Source organism: Amblyraja radiata, chromosome 26 (genome assembly GCF_010909765.2).
Source record: "Amblyraja radiata isolate CabotCenter1 chromosome 26, sAmbRad1.1.pri, whole genome shotgun sequence".
NCBI lineage: Eukaryota > Metazoa > Chordata > Chondrichthyes > Rajiformes > Rajidae > Amblyraja > Amblyraja radiata.
In genome coordinates this window covers 11011331-11035178 of record NC_045981.1, presented here as the reverse complement: position 1 = coordinate 11035178, position 23848 = coordinate 11011331, and the positions used below count along the sequence as shown (strand labels likewise).

At 42.2% G+C, this 23848-nt stretch overlaps 1 protein-coding gene across 1 annotated transcript in view; it reads left to right on the top strand.

Annotated features, from left to right (window-relative positions):
- The window catches only part of rptor (regulatory associated protein of MTOR complex 1), a 292628-nt gene that overhangs the window by 72937 nt on the left and 195843 nt on the right, over nt 1–23848 (top strand). Inside the window, exons 4-6 of the mRNA XM_033044242.1 lie at nt 449–607; nt 5769–5915; nt 21341–21516. Coding sequence (XP_032900133.1) covers nt 449–607; nt 5769–5915; nt 21341–21516 — 482 coding nt within the window. The remainder of the gene's footprint in view (nt 1–448; nt 608–5768; nt 5916–21340; nt 21517–23848) is intronic.

Below are 23848 nucleotides of genomic sequence, written 5' to 3'. Positions count from 1 at the left end.
CTAAATGCAAATTGGAGTATCAGCATCTCATATTTCGCTTAGGCAGCTTACAGCCCAGTGGTGTGATTTTGATTTCTCTAACTTCAAGTAACCCCTGCATTCCCTCTTTCTCCATCCCTCCCCCACCCAAGTCGCACCAGGTTCTCATTCTCATTTAGCCAATGGCATTAATCAGCGTCACTTTTTTTGCATATCTTTCATTCATTTGTTCTGTATTTCTCTATATTGCTGTCTATATCTCTCGTTTCCCTTTCCCCTGACTACTCAGAAGGGGCTTGACCTGAAACGTCACCCATTCCTTCTCTCCAGAGATGTTGCCTGTGCCGCTGAGTTACTCCAGCATTTTGTGTGTATCTAAGGGTAGCGAGAAATTGGCTGTAGGCATTCCTCATTTTCACATGCTGAGATTTGCATTGCTTAGTAATAAATATTATTTTCCTTTTATCAGGCCAGATATAAACAGAGCTTGGATCCAACGGTGGATGAAGTTAAAAAGCTCTGCACCTCCCTCAGACGTAATGCAAAGGAAGAAAGAGTGCTCTACCATTATAACGGACACGGAGTGCCAAGACCGACTGTAAATGGTGAAATCTGGGTATTCAATAAGGTAATCAATGTCTGTGTTCTTCATACCTATTTTGAAAGCCGGTATTCGCAATACTAAAGTCCTAATATCCTAAACTAGTAAGGATGTATTTGACATGTGACCTAATCATTTAACATTAATGTTATGAAATTTAAACAAACAGTTTTGATGTTAAGCATGTTATGGCAATATAGTTATTTTCATTTATTTTTCATCCTTCAACTTTTGTAAATATTGAAATTTATTGTGTTCAAGTTTAAATTATTCTACGTAATTTTAGGGCTCTTACTTTTGAAGTAATTAGTGTAGCATGATAAAGCATAGAATTCACAGGGTTTTGTGCCTGTTTGAAGTAAACTGTGAAAGTGTGTATGCTTGCAAAAATTGGGCATGTTGTATAAAACATTACAGTTGAATAATATAAACTAGATTTGGCATATTATTTTGTGGAAGGACAGTTTGAGTGACTGCTATGTAAACTATTTAAGAAGGAACTGCAGATGCTGGAAAATCGAAGGTACACAAAAATGCTGGAGAAACTCAGCGGGTGCAGCAGCATCTATGGAGCGAAGGAAACGGGCAACGTTTCGGGCCGAAACGGTCTGAAACGTTGCCTATTTCCTTCGCTCCATAGATGCTGCTGCACCCGCTGAGTTTCCCCAGCATTTTGGTGTACCTACTATGTAAACTATGTCTTGTATACAAATTTTAGGAAATAATTTATCCACCTGACCATTTTAAACTTAGCCATTTAAAACTGTAATTTGGAATTAGATTGAGGGTTAAGCAGAGAGATGAGCTTTCATCATGTATGTATGGTGCATTGGTCCCCCAAGCCAAGTCCTTTACTAACTTTGAAATAAGGTTTCTTATCGGATTACTTTTTCACAAGCCAGGATGGGACTAAACGCAGAGTGCTGGAGGAACAGCATCTGCAAAGGGAATGGACAGATGGCATTTTGGGTTGAGACCCTTCTTGAGGCTGGAGATGGCTAGTAAAGAGGTGGAGGTGGGGCAAAGTCTGGCATGTGATAGATGGTTACAGGTGAGGGGATGATTGGCACATGGGGCAGAGTAAGTGATAAAGGCCAGAGGTGAAAAGGGGACAAAAGGGTGTCAGATAAGGAAATAAAACAAGTGAAATGTAAAGCCGGAGGGAGGGACTTGAGTAGAAGAAGACGGGAGAGGAAAGGAAGAATGGTACTCGGGGTAGGGAGAGGAGTGTACAGGGGGGGGGGGGGGGCAGGGTGACTGGGGTAATGGGAGATGTGGCGGAGATGGGTGCACATTGGGGTTGGGGGTGAGTTAAGGGTAAGAGAGGGGCATATTATTAGAATATAGGGAATTCAATTTTGATACCTTTTGGGTTGCCAACTCCAAAGCAGAATATGATCTGCTGCTCCTTCCACTTTGTGTGTGGCCTCACCCTGGCAGTGGAGGAGGCCACGGACAAAATGGTCAGAATCGGAATGGGAAGTTAAAACAGTTAGCAACTGGGAGCTCCAGCAGGCCTTGGTTAATAGAGCAAATCTGCAACGATGGGACTAGTTTGGGTGATTTTAAGGTGGTTTCATTTGTAGATTTTGGCAGAACCACCTCACAATTATTAGGCGACGATGTACTGTCATGTTTAAACAAGAAATAAATAAACAAGAATTTGTAAGAATCTTTAGAAATCTTTCTTATCAGACCCCTTGCAGTTGTCTTTGCTGAGGTTTGTTTTTGGTGTAATCCCATTGTCTTCGTATAGACGGGCAAAAAGAATAAGTGGGATCTTAAAAGCAAACAATTCAGTTTGTGGTTTTATACTTCTAAGGCAAATGCTTAGGATAGGTTACCAGTGTTATGGAATAGTCCTGACCATAAACGTCATCGAACCATGTTCTCCAGATATGCTGCCTGAGCTGCTGAGTTACTCCAGCACATTGTGTCTTTTATTGTGGACTAGTGTATAGTCTGGACTAATAGCCATAACATTCATGATACTATTGATTGAAATCCTGTCAAAGTTATTGGAGAAATTTAAAATGACCTTACTCCATACAGGCAAAACTGCATTACAGGGAAGAATGGGATAGGTTGCATTCCCAAAACATTCTTGTTTCCCAAAACAGTTTGTGTTGTGATTTTCTGCAAGGCATGGACACATCCTTGTATAGAGTGGATGTGGAGAGGATGTTTCCACTCGTGGGAGAGTCTAGGACTAGTGGTCATAGTCTCAGAATTAAAGGATGGTTCTTTAGGAAGGAGATGAGGAGGTATTTCTTCAGTCAGAGGGTGGTGAATTTGTGGAATTCTTTGCCACAGACGACAGTGAAGGCCACCAATGGTAAAGATTTAAGGCAAAGATTGATTCTTGATTAGTACAGGTGACGGGTTATGGGGAGAAAGCAGGAGAATGGGGTTAGGAGGGAGAGATAGATCAGCCTTAATTGAATGGCGGAGTAGACTCAATGGGCCAAATGGCCTAATTCTGCTCCTATGAATATGACCGTATAATTCTTTGCATTTGCATCAACAAATGCAAGCAGAAAATAAAATAATAATTGGCACACTCATTCCATGAGAGTGAATTTTTATTTTGAATCTCAGATTTTTTAAATAGTGATTTGTGAATTCTCTGTAGTCAAATTTCTGTTAATCGAACTCTGTAATGTTGGGGTAGCCTGTATTCAATTTGAATCCAGTTACCATACTTTAATTAATTTTCAAATAGCACCAACACTATGGTTATGTTGAACCTAAAATGTACGAAGTTCAGTTTTAAATGATCATATCCATTTTTAACTACACTTGCTCCAAAATAAGAATTGGTAAAAAAAAAACTGATATACAGCTTTTGGCTTCTAGCTTAAAATATAACTGGATTTATTGATTTTCTGTGCTCTCTTTAGCCGCTGTATTTTTGGACTGTACTTATCCCAAAATCATCCCATTAGACTCCCTTTCTTGTGTTCAATCTATTCAGATGATATAAGAGAAGCTTAATGGATAAATTGTGAAGTGATTGAAGTATGTTTATGAAATGTAAAAGCTGTGCTGCTTATAAAGAGGGATGATGGTAACGATTGTTAAAATGAAGCCATTTGTATAGTTCATATTTGAGATTAATATAATGCAAAGATAGACTAGGTTCCAGATTTGATATGTATTTTGTAGTGCATGTTACAAAATAGAATAATAGATTATAACATTAATTTCTGCAGATATGGAAGACCAGGGGAGATGTTTAGTCAACCAAAATTGACCTGTTTGATGAGACATGAGAGACTACAAATACTGGAATCTGGAGCACAAGACAAGCTGCTGGAAGAACTCAGCAGATCAAGGAACATTTGAGGAGGCAAAGCGATGGTCTGTGATTTGGGCCGAAGTCCTGTGTCAGGACTGGTGCAGGATCTCTACCCAAAACATTGACCTTAATCTTTAGCTCCACAGATGCTGCTTGACCTGCTAGGTCCCTCCAGGAGTTTGTTTTTTGATCTCTTTGACCTTGGATACGCCAAGTAATACAATCAGTCAGTAAATTGTTAATCCCATTAAGAAAACTTTAAGATAGCAATTTCAATCACAATAATTGGCTGACATTTGGTGAAAGCTTTAAACAAAAAGCTTATCTGGCGAAGGATGACTGACAAAGTTGCTTTGGCCTTAGAATAAGATAAGGCAATTAAAAGAGAGGCCTTTTGCATTTGGGTTTTTAAGTGACCAGGGATGCTTGATGGACGGAACTATTTTTGCACAGTAGTGAAATGTGAAAGGTAGAATGTTGAAATATAAAGCAGGGGGAAAAAAAAGAGAAACGCAAAGTGCCTACAAAATGTTCACTGAAATTCAGAAAATGAAAAACGAGGTCAGATACAGACAACCGAATGTTGCTCTTCTATGGAGATGAAATCCACTGTTGATGAGTACACTCAGTGATTCAGGTTATATGGACCATTTGGGTGACCAATTTCAAAGATTTACCAATCTTTTGATGAATAAATGTCCTCTTATTTCTCTCCTGAATGGCTACCTTCTGGTTTAAATCACGGCGACCAGGGGAAATCTTAAAAATAGACACAATACTGGAGTAACTCTGCGGGTCAGGCAGCATCTCCGGGGAAAATAATAGGTGACGTTTTGGGTTGGAACGAAGAGGTCCGAAGGGTACCAACCCGAAACGTCACCTATTATTTTTTTCCAGAGATGCTGCCTGACCCACTAAGTTACTCCAGCATTTTGTGTTGATTTTCGGTGTAAACCAGCATCTGCAGTTCCTTCCTTCACAGGGGAAGTATCAACTCTGCGTAACCTGTTAAGCTTCTCAAGAACTACATGGTTCAATGAGATTCCTGTTCAGTCTTAATACCTCCTCATGTAAAGGTGGGCCTCGTGTAACAAATTTGCCATGGCAGGAATCAATCAGATAAACCTTTGCTACATTCTTTATTTTGCACGTATATCTCAGACAAACACGTTTTGTCCACAGTTTTTCGGACCAGGGGACCTATTGGAGCAAGAATCGTGTACTCAAGTCTTTTTTGAAATTAAAGCCATCATACCATTTGTTTCCCCATGACTTGCTTTATCTTTTAGATTAATGTACAAAGACATCTGAATTCCAACATTCTTCAATCTCAAATTTTAAAATGTATTCAGATTTTCTACCAAAGTGGATAACTTCACATTCTTTCACATGATCGTCCACTTGCCACAGTCTTGCCCTTTCAATTGACCTAACTATATCCCCTAAAGACTCACTGTGATCCCTTTGAAACTGCATTGCCTCCTAGGTTTGTAGTATTAGCAAACATGTTTGTATTGGCCTTGATCTCTTGATCTTGTCGTAGGCAACCACAATTGAGAATGAAATGGTGAAACATTTTCAAAACCCTGCCGTATTATGATTTCCATCTATAGCTTAATTAATAAAATTATTTTAGGCTTTAAAAATACTTTATCCATTTAGTCTTAAAAGTTCCAATCTGAATTGTATAATGAAGGGTTTTTTATATGTTCATTTTTCTTCATCAAAGAACAATGTGGGGAGTTTTGCACATTGAACAGGTATTTTGATAAGTGTTACGTAAATGTGGTTTTGTGGAACTTTGAATTAACTGAAACATTTGCTATAAAGCTTTAGTAGATAAGGACAAGTTTCCATACAACAACTAATTTTATTTTCCTTTTGTCACAGAACTATACGCAATATATTCCCCTCTCCATTTACGACCTTCAAACTTGGATGGGCAGTCCCTCTATATTTGTGTATGACTGCTCAAATGCTGGGATCATAGTGAAGTCGTTTAAGCAGTTCGCACTACAGAGAGAACAGGAGTTGGAGGTATGTTTGCTTTTTCCTTAATGTTTATGTAACTGAACGAAAAAAGTGTTCAGTTACTGCAAAGGTTATACTTTGACTTAAAATAAAAAATCACGCAATATGGGTAATGTGATTTAATTTTCACTTATGAGACATTTTTTTAAATTAATTATAATCATACTTTATTATTCAAGTATGTTTTGCAACATACCAAGAATTTGATTTACCAGTCATAACAATAAAAAGCAATAAGACGCACAAAATACATTTTAACAAAAATATCCACCACAGTGACTCCTCCACTTTCCTCACTGTGATGGAAGGCGCAAAAAACGTTCAATCTCTTCCCTTCTTTGTCCTCCCACGTTCGAGGGCTTCGAGCCCTCCGTTGACGGGACGATCTTGTCTCCCGTAGCCGGCGGTCAGGCTCTCCGCATCGGGGCGATCAAGCTCCCACATCGGGGGATCTCAGCTCCCCCTTGCCGGCGATCGGACCCCGGTTCGGGGCTAGTCAAACTTCCTGCGACTTTGGAGCTTCCTGACATCAGTCTCTACCCGAGACTGCGAGCTCCTCGATGGTGAAATCCGCGGGCCGTGGTTGGAGCATCGATCCCAGGCAAAGGATCGCAGCTCCGATGGTAACTCCACGGCCCTGCGGTGGGTCTCAAAGTCAGTCTCGAGCAAGGCCGCCAGCTCCATGATGTTAGGCTGCAGAGCGACCGGAGATACGATCCAGAAAACAATCGCATCTTCGGCAAGTTAAGAGATTGAAAAAAAACTACCCCCACCCCCACATAAAACAAACCAGAGAACATTAACACAAACTTTTTAAAACACACTAAAAATAACAAAAAAAAATGACGAAAAGACAGACAGGCCATTGGCGAGGCTGCCATCGCTGACGACGCCACCCGGTGGAACATTATATTACTGAAACTAAGCAATTCTTAACTTTTGAGTCGGTTGACTTGCTGGATCTTAAAAATGTTTCATCATTTTTAATCGAAGGCAGACACAAAATAACTCAGCGGGACAGGCAGCATCTCTGGAGAGAAGGATTCGACCCGAAACGTCACCCATTCCTTCTCTCCAGAGATGCTGCCTGTCCCGCTGAGTTGCTCCAGCATTTTGTGTCTGCCTTTGATTTAAACCAGCATCTGCAATTCTTTCCTATCCATCATTTTTAATCTTTGAATTCAAAATTTACCTCATCACATTGAAAGCAACACAGCAACCTCCCTCTCCCCTGCCCCCACCATGTGCCTATTTAAAAAACATCTGTATTTGTAAATCCCCATGAAACAATTAAATGGGCAAGGGGCATGCAATTTGAAGGACAGCCAACAGTTGTTTTCACAGCTCGTAGAGAATATGTTTATGGCTATTATAAAAATAAATATGTTAAACTTCGTAGAATCGCAGAATTATATCAACGTTTTTAGGGCAAAGATTTTCACACCATTTATAAAAGTTGCAAATATGTATAATTGGATAAGGCAGAACAAACCATTGAATTTGTGTCAGTTCATTAATTTATGTTGTTTTTACATGTTTTGTGTGAGCAAACAGCCTTTTTATAAAGGTTCTGGGTGCGAGGAGTGCAGAGGTGGGAGGGCTGTGAATGGTGTCCTTTCCCTACAGAGGCTTTGTGGTGTCTGATTCAAATGCTTTGTGGTGTCTGATGCAGACATCAGCACATATTATGAACCTCAGCTTGTGCCAGAATGCAGCATTTGGTTGTTCATCGCCGGAAAATTTGAGGTAAATCAAAGTGTCAATCATCCACTTTCCCCGCAGCATTTGATATTTAACTCTGTTCCAGAGAGCTGAGCACAATTAAAGCCAACTTGCCATTTGTTTCCCCATGACTTGTTTTATCTTTTAGATTCATGTACAAAGACATCTGAATTCCAACATTCTTCGATCTCTTAAATTTTAAAACATATTCTGATTTTCTACCAAAGTGGATAACTTCACATTATTTCACATTATAGTCCACATGCCACATTCTTGCTCTTTCAATTGACATAGCTATATCCCCTAAAGATTCACTGTGATCCCTTTGAAGCTGCATTGCCTCCTAAGTTCGTAGTATTAGCAAACATGTTTGTATTGGCCTTGATCCCTTGATCTTGTCGTGGACAACCACAATTGATAATGAAACTCATCAGGCCCAGGCAGACTTGATTTGATCGGCGATGACCTTGAACAGAATCTTGTAACCCACATTTAACACTCGGGTGGGTTGCTGATTTCCTTCCCCTCCACTTTTGTTTGCAGTTGATGCCTCTCTTCATGATTTCTGACAAGTTGCCAGCGAGAAATAAAGCGATAGCATTGTTACAGTAAGTACATCAAGTCCAGTCCATCCGGTCTCTTAGAGTCAAATACAATTCAACTGACAGGCTGTCACTTTCAGGAGTTTTACTTGTCTCAAAGGAGTGAGCCGGCTTTGTCAGCTTGTCCAGCGTCAACGATTAGTTAAGACTTTCCAGCTTGCTGTCGTCTAAAGGAAATTCCGGGAGGCTGCAAAATGTCAGACTGCGAGGAAGTTACTCCTCTTCTGTCAGCCCGCTGATCACAGGGTTCCCCATGAGCATCCACTGCAAGGTAAAGGTTGAGCGCATCTCTTTCTACTTCACACTGCAGGGTGCTGTGGAGTAGAAATTATTTATTGGCTTCTTGGTTCTTTACACAGAGGGTGGTGAGTATATGGAACGAGCTATCAGATGAGGAAGTTGAGACAAGTACTATGAAAACGTAAAAGACATCTGGACTGGTGCATGGATAGGGAAGGTTTAGAGGGATATGGGCCAAACGCGGGCAGGTGAGACCAGCGTCGATGGGAATCTTGATTGGAATGGACGTTGAGCCAAAGAGCCTGTCTTCATGCTCTATGACTATCAATCTTCAAGCTCCTCCTCAACATTCACCATTATTGATTGCTGGCGGAGTAATTCTGCATTCCTTCCTGTTGTTGTCACATTCCCTTTGGACTCTTCTTGTCTTCTGAGCATTTTTGAGGGTGGAAAAACTTCTTGATGTTTGAATATGTTGTTTCTCGCCAGCGTATTGGGGAAGCAAAGAACGACTTCACGGTTCACCAACCCGCACAGACCCTCTTCCATTCCTTGATGCTTTCTGGAGTCGGCAGTTTGATATACGGCTTCTATATCCATCTGCCAACATTCTTGTTGTTCTTTTGATGACAGACAGCCACAGCAGTCAGAGAAGGGCTTTGGTAGATATGGTGGATACAAAAAGAATATCTACTCTGGAGTGGACTAACCTATCTGGTTTAGGCCCAGTGCATTGTCTTGGTGCTCCATCTGCAGGGTGGCTAAAGACATAACACAACTTTGCACCTTGTGCCATTCCAATCTGGACATTGGATGTGGAATCAAGTTTATTGATATGTCTGCCGGATTATCCTTCAGGTTGAGATCACCGCCCAGAATGACTGACTGAAACATTGCGAGAGGTGGTGAGAGATTTAGGAAAACAGGCTGCATTTCGTTCCTTGGAGCTGTAGTAGACACAGTGGTGACCATGAGTGGGGTATCTGTGTGATAAGCACTCCCGTCCTCACCATCTCTCTCTGATTTCATTGATGGCAGAGATGTTTCTCCATAGCAGTGTTTCCTGCAGGAGGCACTCCTGGACACAAAGGCGGTCAGTCAAGGAGTGGGACATCAGTTCGCCGAGGCCCCCCGCCCCCACCCCCCCATCTCCCACCCAATGGTTCAATGGTGCTTTATTGTCACGTGCACACTGCACAGTGAAATCCTTTTTGCATAGATCACACATGCACGAGTCGCCCTATTTTGGCGCCATTTAGAAAAAGTCCAAAGTCCGGTCCACGCGCTCAATATACTGGAGCGGCTCCCGATCCACGTAAGCCCCAGGCTGCTAAAGGGTTTCGTCCTTCACCCTCGCCTGGCTCGGCCCGTGAACCGACGCCCCTCTCTTCTTCCCTCCCCTCCTCCCCAACCCCCTCCCGCCCTCAGATTTACAGACTTTTCCTTTCCTCCCGAGAATGAACTAGCCCACTCCAGTTTCTGGACTGCATTCAATCTGTTCTACATTCGCTGAACTGGCATAAGATGTGATTGTTTGGACTATGCCTCCTCCATGCTGCATGTTGGTGTAGTAATACTGTGTCTTTGAAAGCAGCTGTGACTGCTGTACCACTCCTGAGTTGCCTCTTCTCACTGCCTGGGCATTGCTGCATTTTCATTTTGGGCAGGTTTTGTGCAGGTGAGCAGACCTGCCACCCAGGATACAGCATTTGGCTGCCCAGCAGTCATGTGCTTTATGGATCTGAAGAAAAGTCCCGAACTGAAACTGTTAATTCCATCAACAGATGCTGCCTGACCCACTGAGTTCCACTAGCACTTTGTGTTTTGCTCAAGATTCCAGCATCTGCAGAGTCCTGTGTATCCATTGTTTTGTGAACCTCCTTTATGCATTTTCAGCAGATGATCACTTTGCAAGAAACCACTTCATGCCTAGGTTTGTCGCAGGTTTGGCACTCTGTGGCTTGACTTGTTAGACGGCAGTAACTTGCACCCAATGGAGCAATATAACAGCAGCCTTTCTACCCTCGGTGTAGCTTTAATACTTCTCCTAGTCCACATGAGAAGCAATTCTTTGATAGCTATATTCTCTGGCCCTTCAACGAACCATTGGAGAAAGGCCAGGTCAAGAGAAATGCATGTGGCCAATGAGTGTTTGTCCTCTTGTAAGACGGGAAAGAGAACCTTGCTAAGCAGTTATGGGAGTGCTTTCTTACCTTTATCCTCAAAGGATTTCAGCATCTTCAAACAGCCATCCACTTTTTGAAAGGATACATCAAAATACCCACTGTGAAAGAAGTGTTTCAGTGCAAAGATTTCCTTTGGTCTGAAGCTGCATGCCCCAAGCAACAACTTCTTCACAGAGACTCCTCTTTCCTAAGATGCTGCATGTGAATACAAATGGATTCCCACTCAGACCAAATAGCCTTCATTGCCATCGCAGATGACGATTGCAATCTCTTTCCTACCACGTTTAACAGCTCTTGGGGGGAAAAATCCAACCCCAGGCAGATCTACCCCTGCCAGGGAAGATTCTGTCGATCTGTTTATACATTTGTAATATCTGAATGAAATTAGAATAAGTAACAAGATTGAGGAGGCAATAACATTATGTGGACACAACACCCTGTGGTAACGGTGGAGTAATATATAGAAGCAATGTTATGCATGCTATTACTCAGGCAACAGTTTATGTGATTTATTGGAATCAACTGTTTCAACTTTTATCGTGAAACTTGAGAGTCTTTGATTGAAATAATTTTTACATCAATTGAACCTCAATATTACAATGGTGATATGCACTTGCTATGCAGGCTCAGTGGTCTATCCTCGACCATGATTTTCATAGCAATGGCTCATCGAGTTTATAAATTCCATGTATTTCTGAGAAGGCTCAATTGCTGTAGAATGCGTGCCAACCTAATGGAAAGTACGTTGTTCAATTTGTTTTTTTTTAAATTTCATGATACCTTCTGCCTTCATAGCCATAAGCCTTCATGTGTTGGATACTCAATGATGCTATTATACTTTATTGTCACATGTACCTAAGTACAGTGAAGTTCTTAGCCTATCACGTGCAGTCTACAAAGTACACAAAAGAGCCACCACGTTACAAAAAGTACTCAGTGGAGTCATTGAATTGAATTGAATTGATTTTATTAGGGACAGTGCATATTAATAAACATTTGCATGTAATACGCAAGATTGTAGCCAGTAGCTAATTTCCATCTTTAGTCCCACACAAGGTAAACACATCCCAAACAAGGTAAAAACAAAAGACAAAAACAAAAACAAAACAAACAATATGGTTTAGCCTGCAGTCATAACATAGAATAAATAACAAACACTCAACACAGTTTAAAGTCCCAAAGTCATTGTCTCTTCCCTCCTTGCTCTCCCTCTGCGCTGAGGCAATCCAAGCCTCCGATGTTGTGACCCCGCCGGGTGATGGTAGGTAAGTCCCGCAGGCTGAATCCGTGCTCCACAAACGGGCCGGTTCAAACTCCGCGGCCCGGGGCGGTCGAAGCTGCCGAAGCTGCCGTCCTCCAGTCCAGCGAACGCAGCTGTAGTTGCGGGAGCTCCAGAAAACAGAACTCGAGCTCCCGATGATGTCGTCCACTGGCCCACTGGCCCGCGGCCGAGCCTCCGAGGCTCCAAAGTCGGGTCGGAAGTTGTGTCGCACCGCAACCACAGCCCCGAAGTCGGCCAGGCTCGCGTTGGTAAATCCTGGCTCTGCTCCACAGCCTCCACAGCCTCGAGGTCAGTCGCAGTTGGAGGCCGCCAGCTCCGCGATAGGCCTCAGCGCAGACGGAGACGGGGATACGGCAGGAAAAGTCGCATCCCCCCGAAGGAAGAGCCAAAAAACACACCACACCCACCCCCCCACACACACACAGCCAAACAAACCGAAACAAACCGCAAAAACAGGACAAAAGAAAACAAAAAACAGAAAAGACAAACGGACTGCAGGCGAGCCGCAGCTGCAAGGCAGCGCAGCCACTCCCACTCCCAGTCATGATGGTCCCTCTTCATTCTCAGTGTCATCCTGCCTCCCCCACGCTGGGTCCCTCTTTGTTCATAGATAATACATAGTGTTTTAGATACCATTCTTACCCAAACAGCAATTTTTCTTACTTTAATCGTAAAGCAAATATTGTCCAGAGTTTTGAAGATAATACAGCAGACGTTTTGGATGGCGTTATATTGATATATATATTTTTGTAAACCAGCATCTACAGTTCCTTGTATCTTCATAAGTGATTTATGTTCATTTATTATCCATTTTGTGAGGTTATGGAATTAAATGTTATGATGTACTGTATTTATTCAGCCATTCGAATATGCCTGGAGCTCTCTGGCACCAAATGGCATCTCTACTTGTTCTCATTAAAGAGAAGAGTGACAGACATTCCTCCCTTTATTGCACACGGCCAGGAATTTAGTTTTCACATTAATGTATGAAACACCCGTCTGCTATTTATTGGTCTTTATATAAAACTACAAATGTACCGTTTTCCAAATGTTTATAAGCAATGAAATGTCATCAAAAACTGCTCTAAGGAATGGTGTTGATGGATGTTTTCATTTACTGTAAGTGGGAGAGAGTTGCATCTAAATTGTAAAGGCCTCATTGTCGGTGTGGAGTAATTAATCGTGTTTAATCAGTGTCCTTTAATTCAGCAAACGGGATTACAAATTATTGAGTACTCGAATGTATTCGCGCAATTGTGAAATTCTGTGCAAACTGTCGAGGTTTATATTTATGTAGGATGAAACTGCAGATGCTGGTTTAAACTGAAGACAGGCACAAAAAGCTGGAGTAACGCAAGCGGGTCAGCCAGCATCCCCAGAGAAAAGGAATAGGTGATGTTTCGGGTTGAGACCCTGCTTCAGACTGGGTTTACCTTCCTTGGTCTACTGTGTGTGTGTCGACCTATCTTCAATAATTTCAGCCTTCACTTCAATTAACTTCCCCCGCAGCCTTCTAAGTGGATTGCTTTCCTAACTTCTTTTAATCTTTTACTATGTTTCCAAAAGCATCGATAATGCACTACCTGACCTTGTGGAAATCCTAATGAATTGGCATCCAGCTCACCAGGTGATGTTTGCAACTTTCACTCACGGGCTTCCTGGTTTCCCCGCTTCCCATCCGTGAACCAGGTCCCCAGTTCCCCTGCTCCTTTAAAACCTCTTATGCTCGATGAAATCCTACTGTTTTTTTTGGCACAAAATGCCGGAGTAACTCAGCGGCACAGGCAGCAACTGGAGAGAAGGAATGGGTGACGTTTCGGATCGAGACCTTTCTTCAGACCCGACCCGAAATGTCACCCATTCCTTCTCTCCAGAGATGCTGTCTGTCCTGCTGAGTTACTCCAACATTTTGTGTCTATCTTCGGTTTCAACCAGCATCTGCAGTTCTTTCCTACACATCTTTTTTTTTTGTAATTAATTTAAGATATGCTGGAGCATAAATTAAATAATATTTAATTTTAGGTGGGTGCCTGGAACACACTGTCAGGGGTGGTGGTGGAGCACATACAAATGTGGTGTTTAAGAGGTTTACAATACAATACAATACGGGTTTATTCGTCACATTGCACATAAAGTGCAAATGAAATGAATATGTCAGCAGCGATACAATGAGAAAGAACACACAATACACAATAAAAATTTAACACAAACATCCACCACAGCATTCATCACTGTGGTGGAAGGCACAAAAATTGGCCAGTCCTCCTCCATTTCCCCCCGTGGTCGGGACCAGAGTCCAGAGCCAGTCCATAGTCGGCTCTTCCCCACCGGAGACCGCGGCTTCAGGATGGTGTAGGCCGCAGGCCGGCGGTCGAAGATTTAAAGTTCCCGCCACAGCCAGAAGCACCGCAGACTGCAGGGCCGGCGGTCGAAGCTCCCCTCCAAGGGTGATGGTAAGTCCACGCCGGGTCCGCGGTAGAAGTTGGCCCGGGGCGACTCCGGGAAAGGTCGCCCGATCCTCGTTGTTAGACCACGGGGGAGGCGACCTGGAAAATGTCGCCTCTCCATGGAGGAGGCAACCGAAACGGTTTCCCCCTCACCCCCCACACCACCCCCCACACAAGACACACAAAGAAACACAAAGTTTAGTTTAGTTTAGTTTATTATCGTCACGTGTACCAAGGAACAACGAAAATATGTTTTGTCGTGTGCTATCCAGTCAGCAAAAAGACTAGACCGTATATGATTACAATGAAGCTGTCCTCAGTGTGCAGATAAAGGGAATACTGTTTTTAGTGCTTTTAGATAGTCACTTGGATATGCAGGGAATGGTGGGATATGGATCATGTGCAGGCAGAGGAGATTTCAAGTTCACGTTTTTGGAACAGAATTAGGTCGTACGGCCCATCGAGTCTACTCCGCCATTCAACCACGGCTGATCTCTGCCTCCTAAACCAATTTTCCTGCCTTCTCCCCATAACCTTTGTCACACGTTCTTAATCCAGAATTTGTCTATCTCTGCTTAAAAATATATGGGTGACGTTTCAGGTCGAGACCCTTCTTGAGGCTCAGCATTACATCTCTGGTTTGGTATTCCAGTCCTCTTGTTATAAATGATAACATTGAATTTGCCTTCCTTGCTATCGATTTGACTTGCAAATTAACATTTTGTGAGTCGTGCACCAGCATTCCCAAGTCCCTTTGCACCTCCGATTTCTGGCTTCTCTCTCCATTTAGAAAATAATCTACACCTTTATTCTTATTACCAAAGTGCATGACTCTGCACTCTGCACTCTGCTGCACTGAATTTCATCTGCCACTCTCCTAAGTCCAAGTCCTTCTGCAGAGTCCTTGCTTCCTCGACACTGCCTGCAGATTAGTTTATCTTGGCATCATGTTTGGCTCGAGCATTGTCGGACGACGGCTCTGTTCCGCCTCCGGTGCTGCACTTTTCTATGTTCCATCTTTTTTGACCTGCGGTCAAAATGTTGCTGCACAACTCTGCCTGCGATCCTGTGGAATAATGATGGGCCCTTCACTAGATGACCGATTGAGTGGTGCCCTTAGAACAAGAAAATAATAATAATAATTTTATTTATAGAGCACTTTAAAAACAAACATAGTTGCAACAAAGTGCTGTACATCACTAATCATTGACAAAAAAGTTAATACACACCAATAATAACAGTTAAAAGATGGAGTAAGTAAAGATATTCAGAATAAAGAAATATTATAAAACACTACAAGCAAGAGCAAAGTCTCATGCATGGTCAAAAGCCAGGGAGTATAAATGTGTTTTAATAATGTTAAAGATGTATCTTCAGTCCTTGGGTTACATTAGGACTGCTGATATGTGAGACAAAACAGCATCAAGGATGTTCATTTGCAGGCTGCGATAAAGACTGGAATCTAAAATACATTAGTTTTGAGGATGTGGTCGTTGCCTCTTCCTTCATGAATTAATTGAAATTTAAGAAAAGTAAGGTAAAATTGCTTTCTTTGTTTAAAAACCAAATTTACAAAGGGATTTTTAAAATGTAGAGATGATTAATTCTATAATGAGCAACGATGGATGATTCATGCTGATTTACTAGTCTACCATTCAGCATCTTATTCCCCGCTGAAAGAGGAATACTTTTGATTGGTATTCCATTGTGCCTCTGGTTAAACATGAGTGCTGGTGATTTCTTCAGAGAGGCAGTTTCCAACTGAAGCAATGCATATTTCATAATCCTGGAGAATACTTTGCTCGAAGTAAAATGCACGAATGGAGGATTCTGCTGTGAAGCATAAAACCACTTCATGTTTCCACAATTCTCTGAAGCTAAAAAAAAATACAACCCACTCCTCATCTCTTGAAATTTATTTCTGCCCCATTATAATTTATTTTGCATAGATTAAGCTCATCAAACTCTGGGACCTAGGAGTTGGCAGCCCAACTCTGCAACTGGATCCCCAATTTCCTGACCTGAAGATTGCAATCAGTAAGGACAGGTTACAAGACTACAATTAGACAAAAAAAAAAATCATCCCCCCACAGTGGATAGCACTGTGGAGGAAGGCACAATGTCCAGTCCCCACCCCATGTTCACCCCAAAGTCAGGCCTATTGAGGCCACCGCAATTGCCTCTACGGAGGCCCGATGTTCCTGGCCGTTCTCACCGGGTGGTCTTGCCCCGGCGTCGGGAGAGTCCTCTCCGCGGCTGGGCCACTTGGAACGGCCACTTCCTGGTTGGAGCCCGCGGCTGCCGAAGCCGACAAGGCCGCGCCGGTTTGGAGCACCCAGGCTCCCGTTGATAAAGTTGGCGCCGCCTCTCAACACTGCCGCCTTGCCGCCTCTACGCACGCCGTCTCTCAGCTCCGCAGACCCGCAGCCCGAAGTTGTTGCTCTCGGCGGTCCAGCTCGCCAAGCTCCAGCGCGGCGACCCAGGCAAGGGATCGCCCGCTCCGCTCCAGCGCTCCAACGCTGTGCCGCCGCCGAGGCCGAGGTGCTGGGACAATAAGCACCACATATGTGTGGGAAGGAACTGCAGTTGCTGGTTTAAACCGAAGATAGACTGTATGGACTTTGTATGTTTTCCCTGCGACCACGTGGGTTTTCTCTGGGTGCTCCGGTTTCGTAAGTGATAGGAGTAGAATTAGGCCATTCGGCCCATCAAGTCTACTCTGCCATTCAATCATGGCTGATCTATCTCTTCCTCCTAATCCCATTTTCCTGCCTTCTCCCCATAACCTCTGACACCTGTACTAATCAAGAATCTATCTATCTCTGCCTTAAAAATATCCACTGACGGCCTCCACAGTCTTCTGTGGCAAAGAATTCCACAGATTCACCACCCTTTGACTAAAGACATTTCTCCTCATCTCCTTCCGCGAAGTTCGTCCTCTAATTCTGAGGCTATGACCTCTAGTCCTAGACTCTCCCAATAGTGGAAACTAGTGGTTTCCTCTAACATTCCAAAGATGTGCAGGTTTGTAGGTTAATTGGCTTCTGTAAATTGTCACTCGTGTCTAGGATGGAACTGCATGGTTGATCATTGGTTGGCACAGACTCAGTGGGCCGAAGGGGCTGTTTCCACGCTGTATCTCTAAAACTCAAATTATCTCCTCTTTTGTACATATCTTTGTACTTTGTATGATTGCCTGGATGGGACACAAAACAATGCTTTTTTTTTAAAACTGTCTTTCAGTATGCCAGACAATAATAACAAACTTAAACCAAGGAAATAATAGTTTGTATGCTCTGGGGATTGTGCATAGTAGGATGTATTGGCCTACATACAGCAAAAGATTAACTTTTACAGTAAACAAATTTGGCCTTGAGGGAACCTGACTATGCTGTGTTGATGATGCTTTGGGCATTAGAAGAATATTCAGTGCAAGAAATATAACAATCAGGATAATATTCCGTGCAAGAAGTATGATAATGATCAGGATAATGTTGCAAAATCCTACTCGTTTTACAGTAAGTGCATTGAGGTCCTGTTTAAAATACTGATGAATATTTCATTCCACATTTGAATTGCAGAAGGTATTCAGCATATTTGCCGGCTACATATTGCTACCTGGTTCTGTAATACTCTAAAGATTGAACTGATTTATTTTAATATCACTTTATTAGTTGCTGGCCATTGTTTCTTCAAAGTTTCGGTTTTGTAAGTTTCACTGGCGACAGAAATCACTGTTTGGACATCACAAACACAGAGATATGGTTAATTGGCAACATTCTGGCCTGGTAAGAAGGTTGTAAGTTGAAGTTCTTACTCTGGAGACCTTGAATGAATAATCAATTGCCAAGCTTTTGTGCAGTAGTGCATTGTCAGAAATGCTAACTTTTGCATAAGATAGTCAATGAAAGGCTCAATAAACTCATTCAACTTTCCAAAAATGTGTATGAACAATCTGTAGGGCTAAATAATAAGTTTAGTGTCTGAACTACAAATGTGTCTATTCTGCTTGGATTGCTTACAACTCAACAGTATGAACATTGAATTCTCCAAATTTAGGTCATCTCTAACAAGCCCCCCCCCCCTTTTCTTTCCAAACACCTCTTCCCCCTCCCCCCCCCCCCCCCCCCCCCTTCTTCTCCCCTGTGCCCCAACTAGATTCTCACCAGCTTTCCCCCCTCCACATTCCTTCCTCTGGCTTCACAACTCGCAACTGTTCAATCCTTTTGGCTCACACCTTTTTCCTCATCTCTCAACTTTGTTCAACCACCTGCCCATCCCCACTCCCCCAGGCTGTGTTCATCTATTACCTGCCACACACTGTCTTGCCTCTCCTCTCTTCTAGCTTTCTCCCCCAACCCATGCCAATCAGTCTGACAAAGGGACCCAACCCATAATGTCACCTATTTATGTTCTCCAGGGATTCTGCGTGACCCGCCGAGATACTCCAGCACTGTCTTTTTTTGTGTGTGTATCTATTACATGCACTGCAACACTGTTACAATAAGCATGTTTGAGGAGTGTGCAAACAATGTCACTCGTTTAAAATGAATGATGTAAAGGGGGGTACACAAAAATGCTGGAGAAACTCAGCGGGTGCAGCAGCATCTGTGGAGCGAAGGGAGGTTTGTTATAATTGAAATCTTTGGTTTTGATCATTTGGTTGCAATCATTTAAATTGTTCAGCTTCCATATTTTGTAGCCTAAAAGTATATTTTCTTTGTTTTTTTGTCTCTCGAGTTTTGAGTTTGAGTTTAGTTTATTGTCACGTGTACCTAGGTACAGTGAAAAGCTTTTGTTGCGTGCTAACCAGTCAGCGGAAAGACAATACGTGATTACAATCGAGCCATCCACAGTGTACAGATACAGGATAAAGGTAATAATGTGAATAACGTTTAATGCAAGGTAGAGCCAGTAAAGTCGCATCAAAAATAGAGATAGTCCGAGGATCTCCAATGAGATAGATAGTAGTTCAAGACTGCTCTCTAGTTGTTGGTTATTGCTTGATACAGCCTGATAATTAATCTTGCGATTAATCCCACACATTCTGATTTTTGTTGAACATCTTTCTTTATCTTATCTTTTCTGCTGATAACAATTTTTTTTTTTTCAATCCTACATGTACTTAAATATATTGTCCTGGGATCTGCATCGCTAAAATTCAGCTGGGTGGTGTGATGCTCTACATATTGTTTTCAATCTGTAATGAGCACGCTGTTTAATTAATAAGCCTTAGGATACTGAATGATCAGTATAGGAATGTAAACAGCTGGGACTTTTGACTTCTAATCTGCTTACTGCAGGCACAGAGAAAGTAGGGCAGAGCACCGCTTTTTTACTGAATCATTTATGTGTAATTCCAAAATGCCGTTGAGAAAAAAAAGCAACCTGTCATCTTCAAAATCTCAATTCAAAGATGCTTGCTTATTTCTTTTTATAGTATCTCCTGAGACTGGATTTCAGCATTTGCCAGTGTCAAAGAATTATCATGTGCTGACCTCAGCAGATCCGAAAACCCCATGCTACCTGTGGAAACATGGCCACCTGAGGGGGGGTTTCTTTTGTGCTGCCTTCTGTTCCAGCAGTCGTACAAGTGTGGCAACATTTCATGTGGTTCAGCCTGCATTACATTGACACTGGTTTGCAGAGGCTTTTGAGAAGTGCACAATGGTCTCAATTCCCACATGTTTACTGCTGAATGTGTGATATAGTCCGTTTAGTTTTCAATTCTGTTCACTGCCATGTTTGTTCACTCTTTTTAGAGATTTTTTAACCATAAACTTTACATAATTTTGCTTTGCCTCTAATTAATGGTTCAGTTATTCGGGTAAAAATGACTCTTTTTGCATTTAAATTCTTTTTTTTTAATGTATTTATGATATTCAAGAGAGAGTCAAGAATGTTTTATTGTCACATGTCCCCGGTAGAACAATGAGATTCTTACTTGCAGCAGCACAACAGAACATAGTACACTGTGAACAATATAATAACCGAGGAAAAAAAAGGGTGAATGTGTACATATACATACTCACACATACACATATATAGATTATATGTATATGATCATATATATAGAGAACACACACACACACACACACACACACACACACACACACACACACACACACACACACACACACACACACACACACACACACACACACACACACAAAAAAAAAAGAGGGACAAATAAATATAAGCCCCCCCCCCCCCTCCCCCTCCCAAAGAATCTGGATGTCACCGTTTTCTGCCTCTTTTACCACCATCACGCTAGCAGGGCTGAAATGAGTGTGTAGCCAGGGTGCTGTGGGTCTCTCATTATGCTGCCTGCCTTTTTGAGACAGCGATTCTGGTAAATCTACACTTATTTCTGGTTTATCAGTTTGACTGATGCTTCAGTTAACTTGCAAGTATTCACGACAGAGAATGCAAGTGTTATATTATATACTTTAGCTTAGTTGATGGAATTACTGCTAATTAAATTAAATAACATGAAATATATATAGAATATATACATACGTACACACACACAAAAAGTCAATGCAATTTGTACAGTATATGGAGGCCCATGAAACTGCAGTTGCTGGAATCTTGAGCAAAGCACAATGTGCTGGAGTAATTCAGCAGGTCAGGCATCATCTGTGGAGGGAATGGACAGACGGTGCTTCGGGTCAGATCTATCTCAGACTTCAGCCTCAACAAAGGTCCTGGCCCGAAATGTCGTCTGTCCATTCCCTCCACAGATGCTGCCTTGATCCACTGCGTTTTCTCCAGCACTTTGTGCTTTGAATTGTATATGTTGTGGTAAAATAATAGTTATGATTGAGTGAGCTGACAACGTCCTTTGGTAAATTAAATTCTAATACCTATAGATCTTTAATGTGTGTTTAAGTTAACTAATGCAAGTTCATCATTTGAAACTACTGAGTGAGTAATAGCTTTACTCCTTCAGGTTGCTGCCATCAATCCAAATCATCCACTGGCGCAGATGCCATTGCCACCATCGATGAAGAATTGCATCCAGCTCGCTGCTTGTGAAGCTACTGAGCTTCTACCAATGAACCCAGATTTGCCAGCAGATCTTTTCACTTCATGCCTTACTACACCAATCAAAATAGCATTGCGCTGGTAAGTACTCTAATAATGATGGTATTTTTGTTTATATTTTGCACTGTTGCTTATTTTGAAATTCCGGAAAAAAGATAGCAAGAAATGATTGCATAATTTTAGTTTAGCGATGGAGCGCGGAAACAGCCCCTTCAGTCCGCCGGGTCCCCGCCGCCCAGCGATCCTCGCACACCAGCACCATCCCACACACTAGGCACAATTTACAATTTTTGCCAAAACCAATTAACGTACAAACCTGTACGGCTTTGGAGTGTGGGAGGAAATCGGAGCACCCGGGGAAAACCCACGCGGTCATGGGAAGAACATACAAAGTCTGTAAGGACAGCACGTGGTCAGGATCGAACCTGAGTCTCTGGCGCTGAAAGGCAGCAACTCAACTGCTGCGCTACCATGCTGCACTAAGCTTGATTGGGAGTCTGAAGGAAATATTTAGGGAATTGGTAGTCTCAAGGGGAAATCATTTTCTGGGCTGTGGAATGGTTGTGGATTTGACCTTACTGTGCTATTCTGGCATGGACTTGGTGGGATGCAAGCCCATTGGAAGTAATCTGATGAAGTGGCTTAGAAATGAACTGTGATTTATCTGCTGCCATTTTGGAAAAACCCTCAATGAACAAACAGCTTACACTCAACTTAAAAAAAAAAAAGGCCAACCCAATTACTCCCAATTTCCAGATAACACTCTTCCTTCCAAAGGCTCTCCTTACGAGTATGAGCATTAATGGATACATTGAATTCCACCCAGCGTGTTCATTACCTTTACAAGGATTCTGAGCTTTGTGATGTGGTGATTTCTTGTGCAAAATTGTCTGTTCTAATATCTGTGCCAGCCACATCCAATTATTTTTCTTTATTATAACTGACAAAATAAATAAACAGAATGCAATGCATTTGTACATAGATATTATTTAGAAAATATCCAGTGGATTGATTGCTGGACCCTTTTTGTAGGAAACATCAAGTACTGGTCTGAAAAATATAACTGCGGGTAAGGTAGTGGTTGATGTTCAGAAATCAGAAATAACTAACTGGGTATGCCTCAGTTGGAGAAGGATTGAAGAAGATCTGAAGAAGGATCTCGACCCGAAACATAAACTATTCCTTTTCTCCAAAGAAGCAGCCTGACCTGCTGGGTTACTCCAGCATTTTGTGTCTATCTTCAGTTATTCTGCTCTTGTACTGCAGTGTTTCTATGTCGCTACTTCAGATTGCTCAACAATCTTTGCACCATTCTGCTGTTTGATATTTGTTGATGTGGTTATTCTTGTACCCATCATTGCCATGTGCGCTGTTTACTCCAGGACCTTCATGCAAACAAGGACTTTCAATGCTCCATGGTGTGTGTGTGTGTCTAGGACAATAAACTAATCTGAATCTGACTTCAAAAGGTTCTCAATTGAGCACTTGAACCACCGTCACCTATGAGGCAATGGATCAAGGGCTGAGATATGGCATTAGGCTGGAAAGATCTGCAAGCAGAAAATGCTGGTAATACTCAACCTTTCAGAAACAGCTAATGTTCCAGGTGAGATGAAAGATTATCAACCTAAAACATTCATTCTATATCGCACTCCACAGATTTGTTGAATATTTCCAGTATTTTCTGTTTTCATGGAACTTAATTTTTATAGGGTTGACTTAAGCACGTGCAAATTATTATCTTGACATTATTGGCTACACTTTAAAGCTACATAATTGGGTTTCAAGTGCTTCAAATCATCAAAAGTTAAGTCAAGTCATGTTAATCAGATATGTAAAATGGAACATAACTCAATTTTTTTTCAGGCCTGCTTGAAAACTTATTCATTAAAAAATATATATTGATCTTGATCCTTTCTATTTTGCTATTCCTTTAACAAAATAAAAATACTTATTTTTGTGGTTTTGATCATCTCCTGTTGTTCAGCATATTCACCTCTTATTGAATTATCAGCTGTCAGACTGGGGTCAGGTTGCTGTCTGACTGCCTGAGGTACTCCAACACTTCATGTTTCACTCAAGATTCCAGCATCTGTGTTTCCTTGTGTCTCCACTACGAAATGGTGATGTGTCCAAGTTAGGATGTCACGGGTCACAGCACTTAATGAGATTTCCAACCTCTTATCTCTACGTCTTTCATGAAAGACTAAACCTGTTGGTCGGTCATGGATGGGGAACATTCTGAATCCTGTTATCTCCCCGCATATTTGTCATAGAGTCATTGAGTGATACAGTGTGGAAACAGGCCCTTCGGCCCAACTTGCCCACACCGGCCAACAATGACCCAGCTACTCTAGTCCCACTTGCCTGCGCTTGGTCCATATCCCTCCAAACCGGTCCTATCCAATGTACC